This window comes from Talpa occidentalis, unplaced genomic scaffold (assembly GCF_014898055.3).
Source record: "Talpa occidentalis isolate TD23 unplaced genomic scaffold, MPIMG_talOcc4v2.1 talOcc4.3, whole genome shotgun sequence".
Taxonomy (NCBI): domain Eukaryota; kingdom Metazoa; phylum Chordata; class Mammalia; order Eulipotyphla; family Talpidae; genus Talpa; species Talpa occidentalis.
In genome coordinates this window covers 41,045,364-41,065,038 of record NW_023603184.1, presented here as the reverse complement: position 1 = coordinate 41,065,038, position 19,675 = coordinate 41,045,364, and the positions used below count along the sequence as shown (strand labels likewise).

Genomic DNA, 19,675 nt, shown 5'->3' with positions numbered 1-19,675 from the left:
CCCGGGAGACACGCCCGCATGCGCAGTGCCCTCGCGGCGCGGGGCGGGCCGCGCGCAGGCGCACTGCGGCGTCGCGCCAGGCCCCGCCTCCACCTCGCCACGCGCGCGTGCCCGCCGCCGGAGCCGTCCGCGCAAAGGAAGGGGCGGGGGAAGCAGGCTGAGGGAAGAGAGGGCACCCCCGGGCGCCGGGGTGCATTGTGGGAAGGAGGCGGCAGCGTCCCGGGCGGGCGGGAGGTGCACCAGCGGCGGCGGCAGCGGTAAATCCTCCCGGCCGCTCACAGCACTGTGGCGCCGCGTCCCCAGCCCGGCCTCGGACCGCGGCGCCCCTCCTGCCCCTCGCGGCGCCTCGCCCGCGCGCCCCTCCCCCCGCGCGCCGGCCCTGCCGAGCCGGCCGGCCGGCCCGGCTCCCCTCCCCGGCCCCGCCGGGCGAGCGGGCGGCCCTGAGGAGGCGGGGAGGGGAGGGCAGGCCGGCCGGCGGGCGCGCGACGATGCCGAACTTCTGCGCGGCGCCCAACTGCACGCGGAAGAGCACGCAGTCGGACCTGGCCTTCTTCAGGTTCCCGCGGGACCCCGCCAGGTGAGCGCGCCCGGGCCGCGGCGGGCCTGCCCCGGGGGGCGCGGGAAGGGAGGGGGCGCGGCGTGGCCCCCGGCGGCGGGGGAGCTGGGGGGCGGCCGCGGGCGGGGGGCGGGCGGGCGCCGGGGACTCGGAGCACGTGCGCCGGCGGGGTCCGCGGGGGGCAGCGCCCGCGGTGGGACCTCCGGCGGCCGCGCCGGCGTCGCGCGCGCGGCTTCGCCCGGCCGTGCTGCTGGTGGCCTCGGGCGCGGCGCGGCCCCCTCTGGGCTGCGGGGCCGTCAGCTGTCAGGGGTGCGTGGGGCCGGGGCCGGATCGCCCGGGCCTGCCTGCTGCCGCCGCCCTGCGGGGCTGCTGCCGAGTCCGGCCACCGCCTTTGATCTCAATTCAAGGCACAACTGCTCCTTCCTTCCGACCTGTTCTTTGTTCAAATTCTGGCTCTAATCGTCACTCTCTAGCGCAGTTCTCGAGGGGATACCGGTGGGAGGAAGTGCGTGAGGGCATGGGAATTGGTGTGGAAACCGCTGCCTGGAGGTAGCCCTGCATGCCCCGACTTCACTGCCCCGACTTCACGTTGGTGTAGACCCTGCTAGAAAGCTGAGGATGTTTTATAGGCCCCTTTTGTTGATTCGTTTCAAGGCAGTACCTACTATGTGCTGGACGTTTGGAGGTGAGAATGTCTCGTTTACAGAAAACTCTGGAGACAGGCGGTTGTAATGCCTAGCATGCTGTTTATCAGTCGCACGAATGTTTTTTGAAGGCATACTATGTGCTAGGCGTTGTTCTGAGAGCTGGAGTGTGCAGATGAGCAAGTCAAAGTTCCTGCTCTCAAGAACTTTACATTTTTATTGGGGGAAACTAGACAAGTGAATATACAGCATAACATAGTGATACTTACTATGGAAAAATTAAGTATTTCGAGGTGGGGGAATAAGGAGTAGTTACAGAGGCACAATTGCTAATTTAAATTTAGTCATCAGAGAAGCCCTCGCTAAGGTGGACTTGAGCAAATACTAGATTGGTCAGGAGACCAATTGGTCAGGAGGCCCAGGATTGGGCCTCCGCTGGTGGCGCAGGTGGTTGAGTGCAGTGCTGTGAAGTGGTCCGCAGCTTCTGCAGCGCAGGTTCGATCCTAGCGGGTGGGCGAGGGTCACACATGGCGCAGCAGACCTCTCCTGTCTCGCCCGCTGCTCCCCTCAGCAGTGTATTTCGTCCGTTTGCCTATTCCGTTCCCCACTGTCTCTGATGCATCCTCTCACCCTCCCGGGAATCTGGCCTGTATCCCAGTTCTTGTATAAACAAACAAACAAACAAATAAATAAATCTTAAAAAAAAGATTTATTTATTTATACAAGAACCAGGGTACAGGCCAGATTTTCGGAAGGGTGAGAAGCTTCACCAGAGAGAGCAGGGAGCGGAATAGGCAGACTGACGAAACACACTGCTGAGGGGATCAGCGGGTGAGACGGGAGAGGTCTGCTGCACCATGTGGGTAGCTCCCTGGCCGGCTGGGGATCCAACCAGCACTGCAGAAGCTGCGGACAGCTTCATAGCACTGCGCTCAATCGCCCGCGCCACCAGGGAGGCCCAGATTTTTAACGTGAGCATTTGCATTTACTGAGCTGTATGGAAGACTGGGAAGAGCAGGTTTGGTGGCGGAATATTGACAGTTTAGTTTGGGACACATAGAGTTTGACAGGCCTGATAGGTGGTTAAGAATAAATGTCTATCTTCATGCTGCATCCAGAAATGGATTTAAAAATGACCCGTATTAAGATCAGTGACCCAAGTGTTTAAAAGCTAAAACCACAAAACAGAAGAAAACATAGGGGTAGATTTTTGTGACCTTAGGTTTTGCAGAATATTCTTAGATGTGACACCAAATCCACGTATAGCAATAAAAAAAATAGATGAATTGGGCTTCATCAGAATTCAGCTTTTGGTTATCAAAGGACATTATCAAGAAAGTAAAAAAGCAGCCAGTGCAACAGAAGAAAATGTTTGCAAATCATATATTTGATTAGACTCCAGTATGCAGAAACTTACAACTCAACAACAGAAAGACAACTCAGAACAATGGGCAACAAACTAGATAGCCATTTCTCTAAAGAAGAGATGCAGATGACTAGTAAGCACATGAGAAGATGCTCGACATATTAGTTATTAGGGAAGGTTCAAAAACACAGTAAGGTACCATTTCAGACTCACTGGGATGGATGTAATAAAAAACAAAACAAATGGAAATAAGTTTTGGTGAAGATGTGGAGCTCTTGAAATCCTCACACATTGCTGGTAGTTATGTGAAATGGTTCAGATGCAGTGGAAAATTGTTTGGTGTTTCCTTTAAAAGTTAAGCATAAACATGACCCAGCAATTCCAGTCTGAGGTATATATAGTGAAAGAAATTGCAAACTGGCATTCAGAAAAACAAATACACGTATATGCGTGTTCATAGCAGCACGACTCACAATAGCCAAAAGGTGGAAACAGCCTAAAAATGGTCATCAATGAACGAGTGGTTATACAAATGACGACACATGCATGCAATGGAAGTGGAATATTGTTCAGCCATAAAAGGGGGATGAAGCACTATATACTTCTTGGGTGAACCTTGAAAATAGGGCTTCCCTGGTGACAAAAGGGATTAAGCACTGCACTATGAAGCAGTCTGCAGCCTCTGCAGCACAAGTTCGATCCCCGGCCACCAGGGAGCAACCCACATGGTGCGGCAGACCTTTCCTGACTTGCCCACTGCTCCCCTCAGCAGTGTATTTCAGTCAGTCTGCCTGTTCTGTTCCCCACTCTGTCTCTGGTGGATCCGCTTACCCTCCCGCATCTCTGGCCTGTACCCCAGCTCTTGTATGCAAATATAAAAAAAAGAAAGAAAGAAAACATCTTGCTATGTGAAAGAAGCCAGAACAAAATCTCAATGTTCTGTCCTTTTTATGAAATATCCACAGTGAATAAATCCATATAGACAAGGCAAATTGGTGATTTATGGAAACAGGGAACAATTACTTAATGGGTACAGGGTTTCCTCTTGAGACTTTGAAAACATTTTCAAAAGTTAGGTGGAGGTGGTGATTGTACAACTCTGTGAATATACTTATTGCCACTCTTTTGCACTTTAAAATGATTAAAATGTTACATTATGTGACTTTAGCCTCAATTAAAAAGATATCTTGAATGGATAGTAGGGTATATACAAGTCTGGAATTCAGAGACTTCCAGACTGGAGGTTGTAAGTACAGTTTTCAGTTTATAGAAGATGTTTAAGCCTTGGTACCCAGGGAGTAAAGCAGAGTAGATCTGAATGAGGATTGAAGTGTGGCACTTTCCTAGTGTTTAAAATTCAGGAACGTGAGGAGGAACTAGCGCAGGAGAGTGAGGAATAGATACTGGGTTGTATGAGAGCCGAGGAGAGTTTTGATCCGACTGGGCTTACTCCGTGAAACATCTTTCTTATTCTTGAATTATAGCCCAAGGACATTTGTAGGAGAATTTTTAACTTGCATTGTGAGGACACCAGAGTTTGTTCTGGGTCAGATTATTTGTGCCCATAAGTACTGAATACTCTTCATTACACTCTTGGGGAGAACACCTGTAGGGATTTGCAGTCTCAGATTTGAAAGGAATTTGTAGATCTAGTGCAGCATCTCTCAAGTGCTGACATTTCTCTCACTAGTAGTGACTTTTTCATTCTTTTTTGGGTGACTGTCCCCTGTCCATTGGAGCATCTAACTTACGGACCCTTTCCTGCAAAAAATTAAGACACACTATTTTGCTATCAAGGTATTTATGGGCCCTTTAGAAACCTTGTACATTCCTAACAGGTGGGCATCTGCCTTGCTCAGTGACTCCAGAGATATTTCTTTGTGTGAGCCGACACTTGAGTCAGCTTTGACTGTTTCTTTTTGATATTGAGTGGGAATCTGTTTCCCTATAATTTATACTTTAATGGTTCTAGCTTTGTCTTCAGAGTCCACACTGAGCAAGTTGTATCCTTTTTTTTTTTTATTTAAGTTCTTGAATATTTCAAGACCAAATTATGAACTTTTTTTTTTTAAGTTTTGTTTATTTATGCATACAAGAACTGACGTATAGGCCAGAGGTGCAGGGGTGAGAGGATCCACCAGAGACAGTGTGGGGAACAGAACAGGCAGATTGACTGAAATACACTGCTGAGGGGAGCAGCGGGCGAGACAGAAGAGATCTGCTGCACCATGTGGGTAGCTCCCTGGCTGGCCAGGGATTAAATTGGTGCTGCAGAGGCTGTTGATAGCGTCACAGTGCTGTGCTTAAACCCTTTTCGCCACCAGGGAGGCCCTGAACTTAATTCTTTATTAAGATATAACTTAACTCTTTATTAAGATGTAGTTTATATATCATGCAGTTCACCCAACTTAAAGTGTACAATTCAGTGGGTTTTGTTATATTACATAATTTTTTTAAATTTTGGTAAAATATAACAAAATTTGCCATTTTTAAGTCTATAATGCAGTGGCATTGATTACATTTACAATGTTGTGCAACCATTCCCTTCATCCATTTCCAAAGTTTTTCATTACCTCAAGCAAAAACTCTGATACCATTAAATAACAGCTCCCCATGCTACCCCCACCCCAACTCTAATACCCTTTCAGAACTCCAGGAATTTGTTTGTTCATGTAAGTGGAATCATACAAATGCTGCCCTTTTATGTCTGACTTATGTTCTGCAGCGTAATGTTTTCAAGGTCTTAATTTTTTATTCAAACTGAATCTCATATTACAAGTCCTGTTGCATGTGACAATTTTTCACTGTTTCCAGAGTTAACTATAATAAAGAAATTTCCAGAGGTGTTCAGTGAATCAGTAACCGTGTTTTTAGGGCTATTAGTTGTATTACGTTTCTTTTGGTAACTGTTGTAAGGAAGGTTGACAAAAGATGACTTTGCCAGCTATTTATTCTTCAAAAGTTAACTAGCAGTAGCACTCCTAATGTTAACTAAAAATAGATCAATATATTTAATGCTATTAAGTGGTACATTTCCCATTCATATTTATAGATTCCATATGCACTTTTAGAAACAGCTGTTTAGAGATAATTAAAAAAAAAAATCAAGCGTGTAATTAACAAAGGACATGTGGAATTTACATATTATAGTAACTTACTAATTTAGAAAAGTGGCATTAATATGCTTTTTTCTTCTTTTAATGTAAAATAATAGACGATATATGGTAGGGTGGTGGCAGAGAGGTTACATTTTACTTAAAATTAAGGTTAAAAGAAAAAAAACTGCTTAAATCTTGATTGTCCCAGCATGGGCAGTTAGTACAGTGGAGCTCAGCCCCAGACCAGTTGAAGATTCAAGGAGAGCTAATGAATTGCTCCTATTAGAGTGAATTGGGCCATTGAAGCTCTTTTTCTTCCTCCTTAGGCTATTAGTACTAACTCAGTCCTTGAGGTGGTGGTGTTATCCCAGCTTCCAAGGGCAATTTAATTACAGTTAGTTGAGAATTGATGTACTCTAGCTAGTAAAATGTAAATCTGTGATTTTCCTGGGTACTCCATATGGGTCCTCAAGATCCTTTCAAGGAGTCCAGAAGATCAGAACTATTTTTCTAGTAACACTGATTTTATTTGCCCTTTCCATGCTCATTCTCTTTGGAGTGGACAGTGGAGTTTTTCAAGGTCTGCATAACATGATGACATCATTATGTGTACCAACCTTAAGTTTGGTAGCTTTCCAATATGTAAAGACTTTTGTGGAGAGATTGATGGTGATATGTGGCTTTTTAAATATATATATTTAAAATATATGCACAACAAAACTTGTTGGGATTGTGATTGTATTGAATTAGTAAATCAGTTTGGGGAGAATTGCTATCTTTAGAATTCAGTGTCCCAGTTCATGAACATGTATATCCCTCCACTTATTAAAAACATTTTTTCCAATGGAGGTTTTACATATTTTTCATTCAATTTATTTTTAGGTTTTTGATAGGAAGACAGGTATAGTCATTCAGGCTCCTTACCCAGGCTGTTCTTAACTGTTTGGATCAGAGTGCTCTTGCTGTCAGAAAGCTGTTTCAACTTAATTCAGATATAATACAGAGTACTCCAGAGATTTAAGAATTAAAAACAGGGTCTCCCCGGTGGCGCAGTGGTTGAGCGCTGGGTAGCGAAGCTGCCTGTGGCCTCTGCAGCACCGGTTCGATCCCCGGCTGCTCCCCGGCCACCGGAGGAGGGTCCCACCTGGTGCGCAGACCTCTCCTGCTGCCCGCTGCCTCCCTCAGCAGTGTACTTCGGTCCTTCTGCCTGCTCTGCTCCCCGCTCTGGCTCTGGTGAATTCTCTCACCCTCTTGCGCTTCTGACTGTACCCAGTGCTTGTATAAATAAATAAAATACATCTTTTAAAAAAAAAAGAATTAAAAACAGCAACTTAGCAGTATGGCAAATTGTTTTATAGTGAGACAGTTTTTATAATACGTATTTGAATATTGAGATATGAAATGTTTTTAATGTTATTGTATCATTGTATAAAATATGGTTAAAATATAGACATTTTAGCCATCATTACTGTGTGTAGTAATACTTTTTGGTTGAATGAAATACTGTACAATTAAGTTGCTGTTTTAGTTTAGGTTTGATAATCAGCATTTCACCTTGGTTTTTACACATTGACAGTGGAGGGACTTAAGTGCCTTATGTGTGTGGAGGAGTGAATTGTAATGTAAAGAGTAAAGAAAATATACTTTGAAGTAATTATAAATCAGTGTTTTCAAATTTGTAACACTGTTCATGGCAGAGGATGGAGAAATGAAGGAAAATCTAGTTATAACTTAGCAAATCATTGTACTTAACATTACCGTACCTGCATTTCTTCCTGTGCACAGAGGGGCAATAATAGCACCCCCTTTGGGAGGACTTAGAACAGTGTCTGGCTCATAATTGGTAAGCATTACCTATTATTACTATTGTTATTTGATTTTCTACAGTGTTTAAGCCCCAAGAGGCTGTGGACTCTGTCTTTTTCACTATCTTCAACACCTGCAGACTAGATAGTATAGAGACAGTCCCTGCGTTCTTATGCAATCTAGTCTGTACATATGTTTGTAAATATGTTCATAATAAATCAAATGAGGTCAGCCTTCATTCTTCCATAAGAGACTAGTTACTTCTAGAACATCTACTGGCTATTATTCTACAATGACATTGTTTTATATACTTATTTAAGTTGAAATCCTGAAAGGAATGTTAGCCTGTTGGCCTCATGATTGTACAACTGCTGATGCCTGCGTCCTCTCTGATGCTTGGATGTGCTGGGAGTTGAGAGACAGGATTATGTTTTATTTTTTTTTTTTATTGCTGATTTTGTAGGTGACTGGGCAAATTACTACTTAACCTTGTGTGTAATTGAATGTACTAAATGATTTCGAAGGTTTCTTCCAGCTCTTATTTTGTTAGTAATCAACTTGTCCAAATATGTTTGAGTAGAGGGGAGCAGGAATCTGTTGTCCATTACACATATATTTTTACCTTAAAACTGAATGCTGAAGGGCCTCCCCTGTGGCGCAGCGGTTGAGCGCTGGGTTGCGAAGCTTCCCTCGCTGCCCGCAGCCTCTGCAACGGCGGTTCTATCCTCGGCTGCTCCCCGGCCACCGGAGGAGGGTCCCACATGGCACGCAGACCTCTCCTGCTGCTCGCTGCTCCCCTCAGCAGTGTATTTCGTCAGTCTGCCTGTTCTGTTCCCCGCTCTGGCTCTGGTGAATTCTCTCACCCTCCCGCGCTTCTGACAGTACCCAGTGCTTGCATAAATAAATAAGTAAATAAATCTTAAAAAAAAAAAAAAAGAATATCTAGATGATTAAAAAGTACTTATTAAAAAAACAACAACAACTGAATGCTGAAATTTAAATGTTAAGCTCATATCCCATAAATTTTGGTTGTATTTCTAGATGCCAGAAGTGGGTGGAAAATTGTAGACGAGCAGACTTAGAAGATAAAACACCTGATCAGCTAAATAAACATTATCGATTATGTGCCAAACACTTTGAGACCTCTATGATCTGTAGAACTGTAAGTAACAGGGATTTGGATTTTGTTTGTTTTCTTTTTCAGTATTTGGTTGGAAATGTAAACCTTTATTCTATTAATTGGAGTTTATTCTTATATACCACCACTTTTTTTAAAGATGAACAAATTTGGAGCTGGATAATATTTATTTTGTTTAAAACCTGGGTTTTTTTTTTTTTTTTTTACATCTCCCCTCCCCCTTTTTCTGATGCCCTGTACCTACTCACCAGAGGTAGCCACTTCTAAATTTCTTATGTAACCTTTAAAAATTTTTAGATGGTCATAAATTTATGTTTATATAAGATAAAGTTGGCATTTTTTATTTAGAGTAGCTTCTCTAGAGCTTTTTTATGAGTGGTACTCATTGAGGAATGGAGCTCTTTGTTTTCATGTGTACTGTTAGAACCAAACCTTAATTTTTTTTATGTGTTAACTACAGCAGGAAGCGTAACACAGTTAATGAGAGAAGTATTTAATCAGCAATTTGCAATTTCACATCAAGACCCGGATTTCTCAGCCTTGCTTTGCTGATTGTATGGATTCGGCTAAGTCACTTTCCTTCTCTGGGCCTCAGTTTCTAATGAAATTAAACCAGGTAGTTTCTGAGGTCTTGGATTTTTAACACTCTGTGTTTTATTATTGCTATTAGTCAAAAGTGACTTGATAGAGCTTATTTGGTTAAAATAAAACAGCCTTGAAACACTTTTGTTAGGAAGTCAGCTTTGTTAAGTAACATTCCTATTTGCTTCCCAGAAACCTTTTAAAAATAAAGTGTTTTGTCTTATCAGTGCAGATTTGGGAAGAACTTAGACACAATTTCTTTGGATTAATGGGAGGAGAATGTCAGAAGCAGTCATTCATATTATCTGCATCTTAATAAACATTTTTCCCTTACCTGAACGCCTCTAGGCTGGTTACAGAAGACACACCATCTACATTTACATTCAGCTTCTGGCCATGTTTGATTAAGTAATCAGGAATTAATGTAGAGAGTGATCATCCTTTACTAGTGGGAACATTAGGATTAGAAGGGAATTTAAAATACCTGGCTCAGTGTTTGCAGGAATATGCTTATGGTATGAGTGGCGCATAAATCAATTTTTATTTTAGAAGTTTTATAATGTGTGTTGAAAATACAACTAGCCCATCATATCATTATTATATAGTTTTACCGCTTAAGACAATTTTAACTAAAAAAATTGATGGTATAACTGAAATGACAGCAATAATGAGCATTAGTGTGTGAATAATTTCATTTTGGGAGATGTTGATCTAGTTCATTCTGTGAATTTTATTCAGAAGAGGAAATTAATGTCCAAAAAGGGAAAGTAATTTGACCAGGGTCTCATAGTTAGTCATTGGTAGAGCTCGGACTAGTTCCTAGATCTCCTGGTTCCCAGTCTAACATTACTTTACTGTGCCTTGATGCTTCTCAATTACAGTAGCAAAAAATGGAGACAATACAGATAAAGGAGGGAATTGTTACTATGGAGTATACAAGAGGATAGATTATTTTAGAAATGCTTGTGTATAGTGTAGATTTGGTGGGTTTATGGATGAACAGAATAAAGTAGGTGGGACGCTGGATTAGAAATGTGTATGCAAAATGCAGATACATTTTTTAATGCTTACCATCAGTTAGTTCCTTAATTTATAATAGAAGAGTGCCGGAAGGGCAAATGCAAAAAGAGTTAGGAATAATAACTTGATCATCATTAATTCTGTAAGTCACTATATTTTGGAATAGGAGTTGCAGGAGTATTGGGGAAGTCATTACTCTAGAATTTTATTGAAGTGTAATACATTCTTAGGTACCATCTCTAATACTTTTTTCTTTTTCAGAGTCCTTATCGGACAGTTCTTCGAGATAATGCAATACCAACAATATTTGATCTTACCAGTCATTTGAACAATCCACATAGTAGACACAGAAAACGAATAAAAGAATTGGTATGTCAGCATGATTTCACCTTTCCCACTCTCCATGATACTAAGATAACAAATAATAGATGCATTCAAGCGTCTCAGTTGCTTTCTCTTTCAAGTTGGCATTATGAGAAGTGAATGTTAGGTTATGAATGAAGTAGCCTACATGTAGGGATTAGTTTTAGTATTTAAATTGGAAAATCTTCAAATTTAACCAGTTGATACTCATTGACTTGGACCAAAGTGTCTTCTTAATTACAGCTATGAGTTCATTCCCTTTCTGGGAAGAGGAAAAAAAATCCTATCTTTTGTAACAAGGAAAATGGAAGTATATTGCCAGAATTCAGCACAATGGACTAAAGAAAGCAAGCATTAAAGTTAAGACAGGCAGTATTAGCGCTCAGGATTTCATTAAGTACTGACGGTCTTTACAGAAAGCTTTTAAAATCTCTGAATTTGGTATCATCATTTCTACAAGTTTTTATATTCTGATGTCATTCATTTCTGATGATTAAAGCCTGCCTGGTTTTTGTTGACCTTAAGTGAGCGAAATTAAATCTTAGACTCCTCAGTCCATAGCTTTCTGTCTTCATTGCCACCAGCAAGACACTTATTTATTATTTTTCCTTCTCCTCCTGTTCCCATTCCCATTCCTTCTCTCCTGTTGGTATCCACACTAGTTGTTTAATGTATGTTATTTCAATCCACCTGTATATTTTTTAAGATAACAGCTAGTTTTCCTCATTTCCTTTTTTGCTTTTTCCTCATTTACCTTTCATATTTAGATCTTACGTATGATGTCTAATACACATCTAATTTTATTTTTGTCCTTATAGAGAACCAGTTTTCCCAACATGGTCTGTTAATGTAGCCTTTCTCCCACTGGTATAAAGTGCCACCTTTGTCATATACCAAGTTTCTGTAGATGCAAGGCTGTTGATTCTTTTCTAGTGTTGTTGCATCCGTATTGCTATTGAAGTGTGATGCCTGCCTACTTCTTGTTACTTTTTAGATGCTCTGCTTTTTCTTTTTGCCCCAAAGCTTCTAATATTTTTCTTCATATGTTACATTTTAAATTTCTCTTAAGGTATATCTAGATATGAGGTTTTGGGCATTTCTTCTACTCTAATTACTTTTGTACATTCGCATAGATGAATGTTGATACCACACAACAGTCTTCCACCTCAGCTTTCTTCTTAGTAACATGTACTGGGGCTGAGGAGTCCAACCACATCACATCATGTAACTATCATTTTCTAGTACTCTAGCTCTCAGAACCCCATATACTCACAGCAGGCATACTCTTCTAGATCTGCCATCCTTATAACTCTGCAGCCCACAGGAGGAGGGGTGCAGGTTGGCTGCGTGTTGACATTTCTTGCTACCAATATCTTGTCCCATGCTGCCCAGCAGTTATCCTGCTGTTTCCAGCTGTCAGTCGTACTGCTGCTTTCCTGCCACAGAATAATAATATGATCCCAGCATTGTAGCATATTGGAGAGAGAGAAAAGGACACAGCTGGAAAGTTCTCACTCTAACCCTTGGCCCTAACCACTTGGCTCTTTAGGATGTATGCATCCATTTCTTTTCCACATTGGCATTCTTACTTTTCGTTTCTCCAGAATTTCTTACAGCCTTTTTTGTTCGGTTCTGGGATCCAGCATCTTACTCTTACCTGGCATCCCAGGGAGTTACATTGGTGTGGGTGGGGAGGCAGATTTGTGTCCCCTTGGATTTCACACCCAAGTGCCACAGTATTCTTTGATGTGTTTCATTAACCAGTAACCATGTGTAACCCAAGTTATGATAATTTACTATAAAGTAAGTTAGATGATACATCTTTGTCCTCTGATGTTTTATTATAAGCATGGATGCATTAACATAGTATTGTTTTGGTTTTACTATCATCTATTTGAGGAATGTATTACATATAACAAATTATGCTCTGGAAAGAATTAAATTTTACTCAAAATGAGCCTATTGTGAGTCTCTGATGATATGTTCAAGTTCTGTTTTCTTAAAGATGGTGTGGATTTTTCTTTTATTATTTAGAGTGAAGATGAAATCAGGACACTGAAACAGAAAAAAAGTAAGTGATACTGTTAATGACTCAACTTCTGAATGCCTTTTTAAAAGGCCTTGACCTGGTAAGGACAAATAAATATGTTTTATATCCAAAACCTACTGTGAGAATGGATATGAGTGTAGCAGGGATTAGTTTTTGGCTAGGAATTGTCAGACCAAAGTCTTCGGTTTGTCTTTATTGAGTGGTGCTATGACACACACGTTGACTCCTCCCCATTCAGTGCTCCCAGTGTAAGGAGGGAAGGGCAAAATGAAGGTGAGGATGGGAGCAGCGTTTCCTTCCCAGGGCATGGTCCATAACAACTTCTTGGTCATTGTTTAAGGAATAAATGCCGTGGGGACATTTAGCTTTATAGAGGGTAGGAGCTATGACAGCCTTTCTGCAGGTACTGGTGCTTGAGCTGTGTTGTTAACGGATGATGACCAGAAGTTCTTGTTTAGAAGTTTCTAGTGTCTAGAAGTTTTCATTCTTGTCAGTTGTTACCATTATTCCTTCTCCGTTAGCTCCTACTATTACTAACGTTTTTCATTGCATGCTTACTGCGTACCAAGTCATTATTGTAAGTGCTTTCCATAAATTCATTTAATTCTTACAATATTCCTGAGGTAAGTACTGTTTTCCCCTTTAAAGACAAGGACACATAAATTCAGGCAACGACGTAGGAAGGGTATTTTGTATAGAAGCCGGGTGCCTTGAAACAGAGTTTCAGATTTGGGGAGTTACACTCATTTAGTTGTTGGGACTTCTGATACCCCATAATGGCTGTTAGAAAATGAACCTAGAGTGGGGGACCACAGGGACCAGAGCTACAGAATTTCTGTATTATAATGGGCAGGACACTTGACCTCAGGGCTTTTCACATCCAAATGCGAAGAGATTAGACTAAGATTTTCTAGTATTAGCCCTAGAGTTTATATCAACATACTTTACCATATTGTTTATAAATAATATATGTAAATATATTGCTTATATATAAATCAGTAAGTATTATGTTGATTGGCAAAACTCTTTAATATCCTTTATAAGAGTGTAGCTCCTGGTTTGATAAGGGATAGAACATCATTGTTGGCCTTGGAGCAGTACAAGCTTGGATTTGAATTTCACTTCCATCCTTCTAACTGCAGTTGTGACCTTGAGCAATTATTTATTGTCCTCATTTGTTAAGTGGCTTGTGATGCCACCTGCCTGAAGAGAGTAATGTGATAAATGCCAACACAGTACCTCAATAAATACTAGTTTTCTTCCCTTTTCTGAGGTCATGGATCATCTGTTGCTACTCAAACAATAAGTGAAACTCCTTATTGTTAAGTTTATAAAAAGCTTTCCTATTTTATAATAGCATTTACATATAGGGTTAAAATATTTCTTCTCTCACTGTTTATTCTCCAACCTAATGTGTCTGAATTTAGTCTCTGTGCCCTTAGTCTCTGGTCTAGCTTGGTGCAACATAAATGATGAATGAATGTGTTTGTGGATTTTAAATATTCAATCAAAAATGTAGTTTTTTTGTTTGTATGGTTCTCATGAGCCTGTTTATAAGATTAATTCTCTGTTTTTCAGTTGAAGAAACGTCTGAACAGGAGCAAAAACATAAGGAAATAAACAACAGCAATGCTCAGAACCCCAGTGCAGAAGAAGGGTGTGAAGAACATGATGAGGACATTTTACCTTTAACCCTTGAAGAGAAGGAAAACAAGGAATACCTAAAATCTTTATTTGAAATTTTGATTCTTATGGGTAAACAAAATATACCTCTGGATGGACACGAGGCTGATGAAATCCCAGAAGGTCTCTTCACTCCTGATAACTTTCAGGCATTGCTGGAGTGCCGGATAAATTCTGGTGAAGAGGTTCTGAGAAAGCGGTTTGAGACAACAGCGGTTAATACATTGTTCTGCTCGAAAACACAGCAGAAACAGATGCTGGAGATTTGTGAGAGCTGCATCCGGGAAGAAACCCTCAGGGAAGTAAGAGACTCTCACTTTTTTTCCATTATCACTGATGATGTAGTGGATATAGCAGGGGAAGAGCACCTGCCTGTGTTGGTGAGGTTTGTTGATGAATCTCATAACCTGAGAGAGGAATTTGTGGGCTTTCTGCCTTATGAAGCTGATGCAGAAATTTTAGCTGTGAAGTTTCACACTACAATAACGGAGAAGTGGGGCCTAAACATGGAGTATTGTCGCGGCCAGGCGTACATTGTGTCCAGTGGGTTTTCTTCCAAAATGAAAGTTGTTGCTTCTAGACTTCTAGAGAAATATCCCCAAGCTATCTACACACTCTGCTCTTCCTGTGCCTTAAATATGTGGTTGGCCAAATCAGTGCCTGTTACAGGAGTTTCTGTTGCATTAGGAACAATTGAGGAAGTTTGTTCCTTTTTTCATCGATCACCACAACTGCTGTTAGAGCTTGACAGTATCATTTCTGCCCTCTTTCAGAGTAATGAAGAAAGGGGTAAAGAACTGAAGGAAATTTGCCATTCTCAGTGGACAGGCAGGCATGATGCTTTTGAAATTTTAGTAGATCTCCTGCAAGCACTTGTTTTATGTTTAGATGGTATAAATAGTGACACAAACATTAGATGGAATAATTGCATAGCTGGCCGAGCATTTGTGCTTTGTAGTGCAGTAACAGATTTTGATTTCATTGTTACTATCGTTGTTCTTAAAAATGTTCTGTCTTTTACAAGAGCTTTTGGGAAAAATCTCCAGGGGCAAACTTCTGATGTCTTTTTTGCAGCCAGTAGCTTGACGGCAGTGCTACATTCACTAAATGAAGTGATGGAAAATATTGAAGTTTATCATGAATTTTGGTTTGAGGAAGCCACAAATTTGGCAACCAAACTTGATATTCAAATGAAACTCCCTGGGAAATTCCGCAGAGCTCAGCAAGCTAACCTGGAATCGCAGCTAACCTCTGAGAGTTACTATAAAGAAACTCTGAGTGTTCCAACAGTGGAGCATATTATTCAGGAATTGAAAGATATATTCTCAGAACAGCACCTCAAAGCTCTTAAGTGCTTATCTCTGGTACCTTCTGTCATGGGACAGCTCAAATTCAACACATCGGAGGAGCACCATGCTGACATGTACAGAAGTGACTTACCCAATCCTGACACGCTGTCAGCCGAGCTGCACTGTTGGAGAATTAAGTGGAAGCACAGAGGGAAAGACATAGAGCTTCCATCTACCATTTATGAAGCCCTTCATCTGCCAGACATCAAGTTTTTTCCTAATGTTTACGCGCTGCTGAAGGTTCTGTGTATTCTTCCTGTGATGAAGGTTGAGAATGAACGCTATGAAAATGGGCGAAAGCGTCTCAAAGCATACCTAAGGAACACTTTAACAGATCAAAGGTCAAGTAACTTGGCTTTGCTTAACATAAATTTTGATATAAAACATGATCTGGATTTAATGGTGGACACATATATCAAACTCTATACAACTAAACCAGAGCCTCCTACAGATAATTCGGAAACCATTGAAAACACCTAAGAGACTTTTAAAATAGGCTTTCTCTTATACTTGATATTTGAGAAAATCTGAATGGAATGAAAACATCTTACAGAAAAGCTGTAAGGTGTATGTAGGCCACTTAATCACTGAATATTTTGATGGATAGGCCTCCCTTTGAGTACATTAGCCATTGATAATCTGCCTGTTTAAGTGGCCCGGGTTGAACTCTCATGTTTTGGAGACCTCCTGTCTTTCCAGAAGATAGCTTGAAAGTGCTACTTACACATGTGTGTGAGCTCTGCTAGTGGCACTTTGAAATTGTTTTAGTTTAGGCATTTTAGATATAACATTATCACTGTGGATCCATTTGTCAGGCCTTGAGTTATCAGTTCTTTGGAGAAATTTGAGGAAGGAATACATTGTGTAAAATGTTACTTTGAAGCTTATGACTGAAGAGTCTTAAGGATCTTGTTAAAAATCTGTAATGGATAGTTAAGGGAATTACCAGATAGTGAGAGGAATGTGTGAGCTTGCCAAATGAGGCTTCAGTGTAGATTTTGTCTTTATTAAATGAAATTGAAAGGACAAGTTACAGTTTGAATGGAAGAGTCTGCTGTTGTTATTCCACTTCTGGCTGTTGCTGTTTACATTCCTTTGTTGAGCCTACATCTTTGTAAGCTGCTTATTAGGTGTATGTTGAACACTGTGTTTCATGGTCGGGACAGGATCAGAGGCCATGGACACTGACAACTGATTTGTCTGTTTTCTTCTGTCTTTTCCATGACTGTATCTACTGCCTCATCTTGATTTATAAGCAAAACCTGGAAAACCTACAAAAATAAGTGTTTTGTGGTTTATCTGGGAAGAATACAGAAGATATTGCTGTTATTTTTGGTGAAGAAAATCAATTTTGTATAGTTTATTTCAACCTAAATAAAATGTGAATTTTGTTTAATGTTCAGTTACATTTTTTTTTTTGTTGGGGACAAAACATTCTTGTGGTAAATTTACTTTTCAAAATTTTGTTATTGTCACCTACACAATTGAAGATAAGTTTTTTTGTTTTTTTTTTTCTGTTTATGGTTTACTGTTTGGAGTATATAGAAAGACATTATTAAATGTAAGAATTTTTATTTTAATTATATACCGCATGGCTTCTGATATAAATTATCAGAGTTTATGTAACTAGACTGAATATAATTGCAAAGATGCCATTGGATTATTTTATGTTGGAAAGTTAGTGTTATTTGAGTTTCAGAAAACAAAATGAGTACATTTGCTAGAATACTTGATAGCTGGCATTTCCCTGCCATGCACAAGCCCAGCAGATTTGTTAAATGAAACATAATACCCTGCAAGTTATAAAAATGATAACAGGAGTTTACCTTACAGCCAGAGGTCTGAGAGATGCTGCTGTCCTTGGCAGAAAGACTAATCAGGTTCATGATGGCAGGATGGCAATAAAGGAGACACAGAGCTGGACTTTCAATATCTGCATCATTCTTAGGACAATAAAGTGGTGTGATCTTGGCAGTTGAAGATCTGGATATGTTCCTTCAACTGTGAAACCATGCTTATGGTTGTGCTGTGGGGGTTAGATAATTTATCATCAGTTACTTCTTACTGCTTAACAATGTCCCAAAACTTAGTGATTTAAAAAAAAAGCTCACGTATTTTGAGTGATTCTCTTCTTAGTTTCATCTGGGCTCTCTGACTTCAGCTGGCAGATTGGGGAAGGGTGGGACAGTGGGACCCTTCACGGGGTCTTTCATTTATCTTGGACTTCGTAGCATGAAAGTACCAAGAAAACAAGGGCAGCAACTTCAAAGCCTGGGCTCAAAAGACTTACTACATTCGCTTTCACTACATTCTTTTGGTCAAAGCACATCACAAGGGTGGGCCAGATTCAAGGGAGGAGGAAATAAAACTCAACTTGATGGAGAGAGCTGCAAAACATGGCCCCATATTTCAGTCTGCCATAGTAATGTATCCAAAACATTCATGCAGCCAGCATTGGTTAAGCTGTTACGGTCCCCAATATTTGTTTCTGTGATCTGTTTTGTTAGTTAATTTGGGATTTATATAAATCTAAAAAACTAACAAAGCAGATTTGTTGAGAGACATTTTCACAAACTCTGATCTTTCAAGGTAGCTTGAGTAGTTTCCCCAGATGAAACAGATAGTCTTTTTTGCAAGATTAGTTAGAAAGTGGTAGGTATAGTGACTATTCCACACATTTTAGTTGAATGTTTGTTGTGGCTAGGCTTCTCACTTAAGAATTGACAATACCAGATACACTGTGACTCAGTGCTTACAGCCTGGAGTTGGCCCACAGGACTACATTTGTACTTACTGACTTAAGTGAATCAAATTTATTGAAATTAAGGGAAGGAAAATAACAGGTTACGGTAAAAATCTTGTGCAAATAAAAAAAGAGCGTCTAAACAGTCTGCAAAATATACTGGGAAATAAAATACTCAAGATTTAGAATATCTAATCGTTGTTATTTTGCTCTTGACATACTCATTTTGGGGGGAAAAAGTTAGGTTGTACTTTTTTTTTTTTTAAGTTAGATTGGATAGTTGGAGCCTAATGCAGAATTTGGTGCCTGTAAAATAAATTTGAATTTTAGAAAACTCAATTGTGAACAAATGCTTTATTAATAATCAGGTAATTTTCATGTAATTCTTAATTACCCTTTGAGGGTAAACAACAGTTGATGGAGGTGAGAGACTAATTCTCTTGAGGCTAGTTCTTCTGTAGTAGTTTAGTTGGATCTGGTTTATTTTTGTTCTGTGTTAGGATCAGCCCCCCTTTTAAGTGCTATTTAAAGTGAGTAATTAAATACAGGAAAATTGTACTTATAGTGTTTATTAATATTTATATTTTAGGACTTACAAAGCACTTTGACTATATCATTGAAGTTCTCAGAAAAACTCAGGCAAGTATTTCTCTATTTTTTAGTTGAGAAATTAAGCTCACAGAGGTAAATGAATTGCTCCAAATTGTATAGTTATTAAGTGCTAGAGCCAGGTACTTTAATCCAATCCTTCAATCTTAAAATCGATTGTGAAAGCCACTTCATTCTTAAGGTTTGTAAAAGAAATATTTGCTTTAAGAATAGACTTATTTTACGTTCTTGCTTTATCCATTGCCAGCTTTCAGCACAACATTTCTGAAATGTACTCATTATAGTCGGCATGGGTTCCTTGCAAAAAAAAACACAAAACTGAGGTCTGGAACTTCTGAGACTTTACAAACTGGGTGTAGAAATGCTGCCACCTTTGTTTGGCTGCCAAAACACTACCACAAAGGACTGCAGATCCAGGTCCACTTACTTCATGAGAGTGGGTGCAGCTGTCTTCTCACCACAATCAAACACTCCTCTGTAACTCGCTTTTTGTGGCCAGAAAAAGCAAGGTAATTTTTTAGTACAGATTAGCATAAAAATCTCTACTAGATCAGTTTCAGGAAACAATTACTTGCTTAGAAACAACAATAAGTGTGATCTATAGGTTGGCTAAAATGGCAGTTAATTCCCAGACCTTTTTAAATGGCCCTTATTTCTCACCATGAATA

General features: G+C 40.3%; 1 protein-coding gene across 3 annotated transcripts; it reads left to right on the top strand.

Annotated features, from left to right (window-relative positions):
* The first annotated feature begins 447 nt into the window (after positions 1-447).
* On the top strand, positions 448-19,101 carry THAP12 (THAP domain containing 12). Of its 3 annotated transcripts, none has more exons than XM_054699548.1 (6): positions 448-577; positions 8,512-8,632; positions 10,472-10,579; positions 12,608-12,644; positions 14,202-14,608; positions 18,988-19,101. In XM_054699548.1, exons 1-6 carry the CDS (start codon positions 489-491, stop codon positions 19,084-19,086), a joined length of 861 nt encoding a protein of 286 aa, XP_054555523.1. In that variant the 5' UTR covers positions 448-488; the 3' UTR covers positions 19,087-19,101. The 3 variants fall into 3 exon arrangements, with proteins under 3 accessions (XP_054555523.1, XP_037378886.1, XP_037378885.1); XM_037522989.2 differs by lacking the exon at positions 18,988-19,101 and adding an exon at positions 15,381-15,419 and having other exon boundaries at positions 450-577; XM_037522988.2 differs by lacking the exon at positions 18,988-19,101 and having other exon boundaries at positions 450-577; positions 14,202-17,056.
* The last annotated feature ends 574 nt before the right edge of the window (positions 19,102-19,675 follow it).

What these genes read in the sequence shown, in the direction of transcription:
- THAP12 (XM_037522988.2), top strand. Translation starts at nt 489, where the DNA reads ATGCCGAACTTCTGCGCGGCGCCCAACTGCACGCGGAAGAGCACGCAG. An exon ending in TTCCCGCGGGACCCCGCCAG is followed by an intron (nt 578 to 8,511) that starts GTGAGCGCGCCC and finishes TTGTATTTCTAG; the next exon opens with ATGCCAGAAGTGGGTGGAAA. An exon ending in CCTCTATGATCTGTAGAACT is followed by an intron (nt 8,633 to 10,471) that starts GTAAGTAACAGG and finishes TTTCTTTTTCAG; the next exon opens with AGTCCTTATCGGACAGTTCT.